Below are 10724 nucleotides of genomic sequence, written 5' to 3'. Positions count from 1 at the left end.
TTATTAGATAATTTTTGGGGCTTTTCCTCCTTTTTATTTTGTGGAGAGAGGGGGGGAGACATGCAGGAAATCGTCACAGGTCAGATTCAAACCCTGGACCTCTGCGTCGAGGCCTAAACCTCTTAGTAAATGTGCGCCTGCTCTACCACTGAGCCAACCCGGGCACACGATCGTTGATTAATTTGTTACTGGATGAAATGCGATTTTGGAGATGGGACGGGTCAGGAGGACTCACGCTGAGGCCGGGGTCGGTCAGAGCTGCACAGAGGTTCCTGCGCAGGCTGCTCCAGCTCTCACAGCTGAGCACGTCCGACGGGGGGGCACAGCAGAGAGCCTGAAGAGCCTCCCAACGCACCTGCACACAAAGTTACATCACTTCACCTGGATCACTACACTGTTCATCATATCATATTTATGGCAGCGATTCACAAACTCTATGGCTTGTGTTCTTTGCACTAGATGCAGACGTCTACATCTTTATGGATTTCAGACCTCTGAATGTGAATTTCTTCATCTAGGTTTGGTGTTGTTCCCATTGAGGGGGATTTGCACAGTTGAGTGAATCAATCAAAACTTTGTAGGTTCATTCAAGAAAATGGTGAAAAACCATAACTTACATCAATACAGCTGCACAGGTAATTGTAAGTTGACTTACAGAATTAACTCAAATCAACATATATATAGTTGATGTGGCTCGGGAAAGGGAAGTTTGGGGTCCCCTACTGGAGCTGCTGCCCCCGCGACCCGATACCGGATAAGCGGATGAAGATGGATGGATGGATGGAACATATATTTCATTGATATTTGTGAATAGTGTTAAACTAATTGTTCCTAGCAATCATTGCTGCATTGTACTGACAAAACTATGCAACAGCAACTACACCATCATTACGTCTGCGTTCAAGTTCTACCTCTTTGGGTCTGCTGGAGTCAAGTTTTTCAGCCAAAGCTTGCAGCTGCTCTTGTCTGATGAATGCATAACTCTAGAAAAGGAAAAACACAGATCATTATAATGCATCATGAACCAAAATAAAAAGAGCTCTATCAGTGCCATGCACTATCAGACAATCAGACAAGGTTGACAATCAGCCACATTTCTGGGCTTTGACCTACAGTCAGTCTTCCTTGGAAATGGGCAAACTTCTCAAGCAACTGTGACCAGTGCCATCCAGAGATTGGAGCTAAGATCTTCGCAATTTTGGCACTTCATGCAAGTCATCAAAAAAAACAATCTAAATCCTATAGTTAAAGGTAATAATGTAATACAATTTAACATTTTATTGCCACCAGAGTGCATTTGCTGCGTCTCTAACCTGATTGAAGGAGGAGTCACTGTCAGAATAGTTGTCGATGTACTGGCTGTTGGACTGATTGTGCTGCTTCTCTCGATGCATCTCCTCCTTCCTCATCTGGTCCTCCTCAAATTTGTTGATTAAAGACTCTACCACTATGGTCATGGTGTTTTTCAAGGTCTGCATCATCTGCTGGTACCTGTCACAAAGGGAGAAAGTGCATCAGTGCATTATTAGTATCACTTTCTGAAAGAATTGTTTAGCTAAACACAACCCGTAAAAAGCTGCTCTGTTTTATCTACTGTGCAAGAGTTTGAAGTGTTTCAGCAAAAGGTTTTGTTTTGTGATTCCAAAGACGATGAGCCCTCAACAACAGATAACCACTGTAACACTGCAAGTTTCTAATTTCAACTTTAAGGCATTTCAGTTAGCTAATTTGGAAAAACAAGGAAGTAAGTAGTCTGTGGAAAGCAACAAGATTCTATTTTTTTTCCTAAAATAAAACCCTGGTGTCAGTGACATCGGAAAACATCGCATACTGTAGCTTCTTGTCAAAGAATATCTTGCACTAGAAAAGCTGCACAGTTTTCTACTTGGACTTCCAACTTCAACAATGGCTCAGTTGCATTTTATTTTAGTAAGAAATTGGGATTTTCTCTCTCTATTGAGCAGGGAACGGATGGTCTGGGACCCCTAGGGGGTCCTCAGAGTCAATGCAGGGGGGTGGGCTTCCAAAATATTGTACATTTTTAAGTTTTTTAAGTAAAAAAACAACAACAAAAACTAGGAAAACAAGCTCAGAGGAGCTACACTTACTCAGCGGAGTCTCTGGTCCTTTGGGTGACAGCGTGGATCAAGGTGTCGTGACCTGAGCCTATTGCATGTGGTCCATCTCTTCTGGTTAGGTTCTTGGTCTCTTCGTCCACCACAGACCCCAGCGAACTCTCCACGTACTGACGGAGGTACTTGACAAACTCATAACTGAAAGGAGAGCAACAGAGTCAGCCCAACTGTATATATACACACACACACAATACATCAAATTAAAACACAACTTATTTATAAACAAGACCTTTAAAGCTGACCCTATATGATCGGAGTATGGTGGCCTTACTTGTGGAAGTTCTTGTCAGTCTCCTCCAGGTGAAGGAGGATCTCTTCAGCACATTCGGTCGAAGGAGCATCAGAGATTTTGTCGTTGATGCTTCTAAGAAGCTGCTTGAGCAGGGACTGCAACTCCGCTTCATCTTCAGCGGACAACTGAGACATCTCTACCGCTGGACCTTAACAAGGGACAGAATAGGGGGGACAGGTTGTCTAGGCTTAAAATATGCAAATGTATGGCCAGTATGGGGGCCAGTTCCTAAAGTGGCGCTACCCAGGCTTTGACAAAAGCACGTGTATTTGAGTCTGGTTTTTTTTTACAGCCGTAACTAACTCTGACCCACTTACCACTTCAACAACACATAGGTCCACAATCTTAACAAATAAAATAAGACAGGAAGAGAAAAAAAACATGTAACCCACATATGAAGGTTCAACCTTAGTATCTTCATATGTGATCTTCTTATGAAATATGGTAAATATAAATACAGGTTTATTATATATTCATGGAAATACTGATGGTTAATCTCTATCATATTTTACCCTTTAACTGAAACGTCAGCAATACAATCAGGACCTTCAGATTTTGAACACTTTAATAAGTCCTAATGTCCACGAATCACCAAGCAAAGAACCTCCAACCACGTTTAATTATAAAGGCCACGTTTTCTATGCATTTGGCTAATTTCAATATCAGTTTCGAAGCTCAGCACAGGTGAGTAAAATGGTCTGACGTCACCAACAGGTGTGGTGATTGGCTACCATCCTGGTTCATAGTGGAAACCAACGCATCGTATTTCACGAGGAACTGTTTACACTAGCTAGATAATACAAATACAAATCTAACAACAATTATTTAATCTATGCTGTATATCCCCGTGCTGACGCAACGTGGGCTTTAACAGCGTCAAACTCTAACGTAAAGTTACGTTTAGATTTTGACGTTAATTGCACTTTAACACAGCTAACGTTAGCGTAGCTTAAGGCAAAAACTGCCCAATTTTAACTGAAACCGCAGCTGAGAAAACACCTAAAACCTCCTCCTTGCACAAACCAACCACCCAAACAGATAGACACCGTATATATATTAGCTATATTTTAAACCGGTTACCTTGTTTTCGGACTTGTAAAAGCTTTCAATCCAAGAAGCTAACGCTAGCATTTTGGTAACACTAGCCACCGAGTGCTGCGTATCTATGGAAACGTCCACTTAGCGTTAACTGCAGTTCACTGTGGGATGGAAGAAACTACACGCTGCGTTTTTGAGCGTCGAAAATATGGCACTCACATGTAAAATGCATGTTGAAAATAGCTAAATGTTAAATAGGAAAGTTGAGATATAATCGATACGTACGTGGTTTAATTACCTCACGGCCTGACTACTGTAATTCCCCGTATTTTGGGCCGACCCATTTCTCCCTTTTTTATCTAAAATGTTTCAAAATGAAGCTAGACTTTTAAGTGGAACAAAGAAAAGACAACACATCACGTCTGAGGCAGATCGTAAACCATCTGCCTCGAACTGCATCAAATTTCAACCAATATCTACCCGTGTGAATACAGCGTAAAGTACTACTCTTGAGTGTGATTCCTGTTCTTCGGATTTTCTCATGGGGCCGTGAACGCAGCACCAAACGCAATGTTTTGATCCTTCTAGCTACGCAACGTTAGCCTACAGAGGACATCTCTGCCTGCTGAAACGTCCATCAAACCTTCTAGCTTTATCATACATGTCTCATGTGGTAACAGCGACTAGATTAATCCACACACCTGACTTACCAGCTAACGTTACCTTTAGAAATCACGACGTTACATTTACTGAATAACCTACGCTTTAGTTAGCAAGCTAGCATCAGCATCATCAGTAGTGTGGACTATGGCGACAGTTGACAGCTTTCAGTTTTTGTATAGAGAAGTTTCTCGGTCGTGCAGTCCTTACTTTGAGACCCTGGCCCTGGTGGGTGCTCTGTACACGGCCAGAAGGGTGCTACTCCTGCTGAGAGACTGCTGCGCGTTGCTCAGAGTGCATTTCCTGCCAAGAGTTATCCCGAGTAAGAAGCTGAGCCAAAGATTTGGTGACTGGGCTGTGGTTTATGGTGAGTAAGGATGCAGCAGGTGATACAGCACAGGAGTGCATCATGCTGTACGTACGTGTGTGTGTGTGTGTGTGTGTGTGTGTGTGTGTGTGTTGGTGGGTTGTGTGGTGTGTTGGTCAGAGAGGAGTCAGTTCCATGCATTTTATTTTAGCGACTTCACATCTTTCTGTGAGATTTGGGGTGAGTAAGGTGCAGCAGGTGATGCAGCACTGCGTGATGCACTCCTGCTCTGCTGTCCGTGTGTGTGTGTGTGTGTGTGTGTGTGTGTGTGTGTGTGACAGAGAGGAGAGTCAGTTCCATGCATTTTATTTTAGAGATTTCACATCTTTCAGTGATATTTGGGCATCAAATCACCATTATGTGTCAAGCAAAAACTGGTTAAATCTTCTCGAATGTCAAAATTTGCTGCTTTCCTTTGTTTGACTTCATTATAAAATCAATATATTTAACTGTTAGTTGCCCAAAATGTCATCCTGGGCTTTGAGACCCTGAAACAAAACAGGTTTTACTATTTTCTAACACTTTGTAGATTAAATGATTAATCAAGAGCTAAAGCAAGTCAATAATTGACAGATTAATCTTGTTGCAACCCTCAATATAACAACTAGATTTAGATGTCACACCAAGCTAATAACGTAGCTAGGATGGCTAACTGAACAATCAAACCTTTCATGATTGATTAAACTGTCTGTCTATTATATTTTTGTATAAAATTTGGAAAAATAGTGAAAATGCCAGGGATGACATCTGTAAATTGTTTTAATCCTCGAACAGCCCAAACTCCGATTATATATTACAGAGAAAAGCAGCAAGATTTACTTTTGAGGAGCTAGAACCAGCAAATGTTTGGCATTTGTTCCTTCCTGATGAATGACAGATATATGAACTCATCATCATTGGTAACTTTCTTGGCGATTGACTAATCCGCTTAATATTTTTTTAGTAACAAAGTAAACTTTGTCTAATGTTTTTGAGGCCAAACAGATGTTCCTGTGTGGTAGCTCTCTGACTTATAGCCTCATTTCTTCCTATCCTATCATGGCCTTCATTGATAACATGGCCCTCTCTCCTGTCAGGTGCAGCCGAGCCTGTGGCCAGGGCCTACGCAGAGGAGCTGGCCAGACACGGGATCAGCATTATCTTTGTCACAAAGGACCACACCTCTGTCAGAGACACCGCTGCATCCCTCTCCCAGAGCTACGGCGTGGAAACGGTCGTCATCCTGGCGGACTTCTCTTTGGACCCGGCAGCCAGCAAGTCCATCGAAGAAGCCATGAGGGGTAAAGACATCGGCTTCCTGGTGAACTGTGTGGAGTCGTCGTCGTCTGCCCCTCAGAGCCTGATTGACATGCCGGAGCAGGCTCTGTTGGAGTTTGTGAGGAAGAACGTTGCGGTCGCTACTCTGATGACCCGGTTGGTGCTGCCGGGGATGCTGGAGCGCGGCAGAGGAGCTGTGGTCAATATATCATCGGGGGCGTGCTCCAGACCCCTACCTGGAAGAGTGACCCTCACCGCGTCCACTGTGAGACAAAACACTGACGATATCCACCTCAAAAATGCACATCTGTACCCTCCTATATATATTTTCCATGGCAGATTTTTTTGATTTATCATAGTATGGAAAGGCTATTTGTAAGAGGGTTAGGTTTAGTAGCTAATCATGAATAAAACAGAGTAAACCAAAGTAAATCAACTAAAATTAAAGGGTAATGTGTCAGGGCTAACATACCCACAAGCAAGACTGCATCTCTTCTACTAGCTGTCATTCCTTCTTCTTCTGCCCACTGAGTAAAAACATGTTTCCATCACATCACACTCTTCCATCCTGACTATAATCCTCTTTTCCTGACATTTCAGGGCTACCTGGATCATTTCTCAAGAGCTCTTCATCTTGAGTACGGTGGCAAAGGGATCTTCGTCCAAAGTCTGATTCCTTTCCAGGTAAATGCTTAATATGACTATTACCAGTGTGTACTAGACCTAAATACATGTTTACTGCACTACAAGCTGGCATCAAATGCTCAGTCAGATTCATGATCTTGTTTACTTATTCTGTGAGTAGTTAGTTTCTGGTTTTAATCAAAATGTTGTCAATTTTACTCCTTTTTATTATATCAATGATATCATTTATTGTTAATATTTGAGAATTCTGGCTTCTTTTGTTGAGTGAAAATAAGGGTTTGTAGAAAAAGATGTTTATATTCCTCATGGTGAGGTATTGATAATTGTTTTGGAGTCATTACTATGGCTGCAAATGACAGAAAATGGGGAAAAATGTTGATCAAAGACCAATATGGAGTCAATAAATGTCTTATTTTCACTTTACTGTCACAGAGGAGTGAAGACACTAGAAACTATTCATATTTAAGCAACTTTACTTTTACTTTTTTTACGTATAAAGAATGACCCAAACCCAATAATGGATTAATCTTTGCAGCTCTAGTCATTATTGAAACTCAGGTATTGTATCAGAACAAGTTTTTTGTGAAGCACATAATATGAAATGTGCTCTAAAATTAAAGGTTATTATCTGTAAACCCTGAGTATAAATCTGTACATCGGCGCTTTAACCCTCATGTTGTCCTCGGGTCAAATTTGACCCGTTTTCAAAGTTTTTTTTATAACAGAAAAGACAAACAGTAGGAAAAGCAAGAAAAACAATGAAAAAACGTCAAAAAGAATGACAAAAACGTCAGGAAAAAGCCATAAAATTGTTGAAAAAAGTGGCCAAAGTGTGAACAAAACCCCCCAGAAAAACGTTGTTGGGGAAGACAACACAAGGGTTAAATACATTATGTGTGTGTTTGTGTAACCAGATAGCCTCAAGCGAGCAACAAGCAGCATCATCATCATCGACACCATTATCGAGGCAGGGTTGGTTCGTACCAAAGCCGGAGGTCTACGCCCGCCATGCCGTCTCCACCCTGGGAGTCTCTAACCGGACCACTGGCTACTGGCCTCACACTCTGCAGGTCAGCACCGAAAAAGTCATGATTCCAGTTTTGTAGTTGGTAAACTCTCAGAGAGTAACCCCGATGCAGTACGTCTCCCGCCTTTGTGAGGATCTTATGCACCTATGGAACCATTGTATATATCCTGCACTTGTTCTTCTTCTGGTTAGACCCAAACTGCATTTCGTTGCCTTGTACCATGTGCACATGTGTAATGACTATAAAGTTGAATCTAATCTAACAGGATCTAAGACATGAAATCCATTTATCCATTTCTGTGTGATGACCGGTTTCTCTCTGCTGTTTTTCTTCCCAGTACGGACTGATCCGATGTATTCCAGAGTGGATCTGGGTCCTGGGCTCACGGGTGCTGATCAGTTCAAGCTAAGAGCTCACCTGTCCACCCTTCTCTAAAGACTTAACCCCGTTACTGGAGTCACGGGGAGTTTTAGTTTCTTCTGCCGTTGGTTTAAATTTGGTAAACTCTCAGGATCTGTTGAGGTTTGTAGTTAAGAGATCGTCTTCTATTGATTTGGTATTAATTTCAAGGGAGGCTGCAGTGGAATTTGCCTGAAATAATGAATAAATATACATATATTACTCCTGTACTATTTACTATTGGTCTGACCAATCTGTAATGTCCTAAATTAACTACAGAAACAGACAACCTAATGATACATGTTGCAAACTGAGTTTGAGTTAGTATTGTAAACTCCTTGATTAGCATTGGAGCGTAATGATCTTACATTTATTTATCATTGGTTTGGCGCCTGGACTTTTTATAACATGAGCCTCCGTGTAGTTTTAACCATAGGAATCAAACAATGAATCCATTTTATTCCTATGGCTGCCAACATGAATCATAACGGCATGGTTCATTAAATATAAAACTGAATGCACAACAACTTTATTTTTGTTATTTATTTTAAAAAGTTGCACACTTAAATAATTCTGTTTTGCAAAACAGCTCAGTAGAGAAGGGCAGGTGAGATCAAACGCCTCACCTCAAATGTTACATATAAAAAATTACAACTAGATAAACTATCAGAGAAGCAATAAGAAAGCACTCTGCAGGGCGGTAACGATACACCAAACCCAGGATTCGGTTCGTATCACGATTTTTGATCCATGATTCGATACAAACATCCACAGCCAGCCCCCAGCCAGCTAGCAGCCATCCACTATCGTCACAGCCCTAATATTCATCATAATAACATAAGATTCATTTTTGATCTCCAAGAATTCACCTGTGTCCTGTGTAATCTAATGCTATCCAAATGGGTTTGTTATGTATGCTCTGATGTTCACTGTGCTTTATGAAAAAGTGTTGTTAGCTGACTTTAGACTGTCCAGTCCTTGTGGTTGAACCGCTTTCTACCAGCACTGACCGTGCCTGCAGGATATGGCACACACACAAAGAACAAATGGCATTCGCCCCAAACCAAACCCAACATCAGTCAGTGTTAAAGAGACCGGTGGATATCATAACACAGAATAATTCCTCTAAATGTATTCATGTTTTAGTCAGCAAAAGCTGAAATAAACAACACAAGGTGTAATTATGATCAATATAACTCAATTCAAATCTAAGAAACGTGTTCATTAAAGGTGAAAAGGACAAAATTGTGACCAAAGCAGGTGTAAATCTATATTCTTGCCATGTGAATACGCCTTATAGGCTTATTATTATGCTTATTTGGCTCTTTGGTCCAATCAAAGACTCAGAGTCCAGATAAAACCAAGATAGGGAGGGAGGGAGGGAGGGTGTGGTGGTGTGTGTGTGTGTGTGTGTGTGTGTGTGTGTGTGTGTGTGTGTGTGTGTGGTGTGTGTGTGGTGTGTGTGTGTGTGTGTGTGTTGTGTGTGTGTGTGTGTGGGTGTGGGTGTTGTGTGTGTGATGCTTTAAAGGTGCAGTAGGTCGGATGGTGAAGATCCAGGACTTAACCAAAGAATTTGAACATTGACAACTTCTCAGTCCCCCCCCCCCCCCCCCCCCCCCTTTCTGCTAAAGCCCAAACTGTTCCTAAGCCCCTCCCACAAGGGGAATGCACCAGCACGAGCTGCAAATGACATGCGTTAGACTCCCCCCCGCGCCACCCCACCCCAAATTGTCAAATTGCACTACAGGGTATATGTGGTGCCAGAGGAGCTGGATTTGTTTTTTTAATTACCTGCTTTGTGTAGTTCTACTGGAACATAGGGTCATTTTCAGTAAATATGACTTAAAGTTAGTTTTATATGTCGTACCTACTGCATCTTTAAGTGTCACTGCTCAGAGTACAACATCCAAGCATCACTAGAGTGAGTTTGAAATGCGATTAAGTGTGCGATTGTGATGTTTTTTTGTTGAGAAACTATATTTAATTTAAGCTACATTTAGTATGTGTAGATAATGCTTTTTAAAAAGTATTTATTTTTTATGTGAACAGATTCCGATATATATTGTGTTGAGTGGCTGCTTACACCTACAGTACAGTAAATACCAGTGTTAACCTAAATATGATGTGTGTCATCACAGTACAACAAAAACAATAAATCTCATTCTCCATTACCTTATTGTCCTTTCTTTTATTTTAATGAATGTTTGTCTTTGGAGATTAGTCCATTATCTGACTGGGAGTTGTGTCATGTTGATTGATCTATATGCTGAAGGCCAGACACACTCTGCTTTTCTCGTAAAACATCTGGGTGGTGTAAATCATTTACTGAAAACAGACACCATGCCGCCTGCCAGAGTTTACCCTGACCCGCTTCAGACCAGCTAGGTCACGACTGAAAACCTGATAAACACATGAGGTGTGCAGCCAGGGGGGTAGCACAAAGTTCTGGTCCCTGTAGAAAGGCATTTTCTATGAGCCCCTCCCTGCATCCACAGCTATTCATTCTAGCATCTTTTTGGGTCCTCCTCACAAGAATGCCCTGGGTGCTTTGTCCTATTTCCGCCCCCAGTCCAACACCCCTGGGTGCAGTTTGCCCTAAATCCCCGTGGTGGGCTACTTTAGGAGCATTTAAACACAAACCACAATCTCACAAGACTGATTTCTTCCAGAGGCATTTAGTAAATGTCTACATGGAATAAGTAAAGTAGTGAAGGTATTCACAAGGTCAGGAAAATGCTCAAGTTAATATAAAAATTAAGGAAATATGGTAACACACTTGATAATAAGTTTTAGTGTCTATGGTGGTGGAGCGTACTGCCTAACTCAAAATATCCCAAAAATTGTTCATTTACAGAACAGTTGCGATCTAGTGGGTTGTAAAGGCAACAGAATCAGAATCACAT

General features: G+C 41.5%; 2 protein-coding genes across 3 annotated transcripts in view; one reads left to right on the top strand and one right to left on the bottom strand.

Annotated features, from left to right (window-relative positions):
- tbc1d32 (TBC1 domain family, member 32) overlaps nt 1-3621 on the bottom strand; it is a 73173-nt gene extending 69552 nt beyond the window's left edge. For both annotated transcript variants that reach the window (XM_032543038.1, XM_032543039.1), the window contains exons 1-6: nt 3508-3621; nt 2407-2575; nt 2109-2273; nt 1314-1491; nt 912-983; nt 236-355 (exon numbers count right to left, since the gene is read on the bottom strand). In XM_032543038.1, coding sequence (XP_032398929.1) covers nt 236-355; nt 912-983; nt 1314-1491; nt 2109-2273; nt 2407-2561 — 690 coding nt within the window. In that variant the 5' untranslated portion in view covers nt 2562-2575; nt 3508-3621. The remainder of the gene's footprint in view (nt 1-235; nt 356-911; nt 984-1313; nt 1492-2108; nt 2274-2406; nt 2576-3507) is intronic.
- Nucleotides 3622-4021: 400 nt separating this feature from the next.
- On the top strand, nt 4022-8469 carry hsdl1 (hydroxysteroid dehydrogenase like 1). Its single transcript, XM_032543049.1, has 5 exons — nt 4022-4492; nt 5569-6014; nt 6350-6433; nt 7309-7464; nt 7760-8469. Exons 1-5 carry the CDS (start codon nt 4273-4275, stop codon nt 7829-7831), a joined length of 978 nt encoding a protein of 325 aa, XP_032398940.1. The 5' UTR covers nt 4022-4272; the 3' UTR covers nt 7832-8469.
- Nucleotides 8470-10724: the final 2255 nt, after the last annotated feature.

The sequence above is a fragment of the Etheostoma spectabile genome, chromosome 18 (genome assembly GCF_008692095.1).
Source record: "Etheostoma spectabile isolate EspeVRDwgs_2016 chromosome 18, UIUC_Espe_1.0, whole genome shotgun sequence".
NCBI classification, from domain to species: Eukaryota; Metazoa; Chordata; class Actinopteri; order Perciformes; family Percidae; genus Etheostoma; species Etheostoma spectabile.
The sequence above is the reverse complement of the archived record's forward strand: the minus strand, read 5'-3'. Positions and strand labels throughout refer to the sequence as shown.

Coding starts and splice junctions, on each gene's coding strand:
- hsdl1 (XM_032543049.1), top strand. CDS start 4,273: ATGGCGACAGTTGACAGCTTTCAGTTTTTGTATAGAGAAGTTTCTCGG. Junction 4,493..5,568: donor TGACTGGGCTGTGGTTTATG/GTGAGTAAGGAT, acceptor CTCTCCTGTCAG/GTGCAGCCGAGCCTGTGGCC. Junction 6,434..7,308: donor AAAGTCTGATTCCTTTCCAG/GTAAATGCTTAA, acceptor TTGTGTAACCAG/ATAGCCTCAAGCGAGCAACA.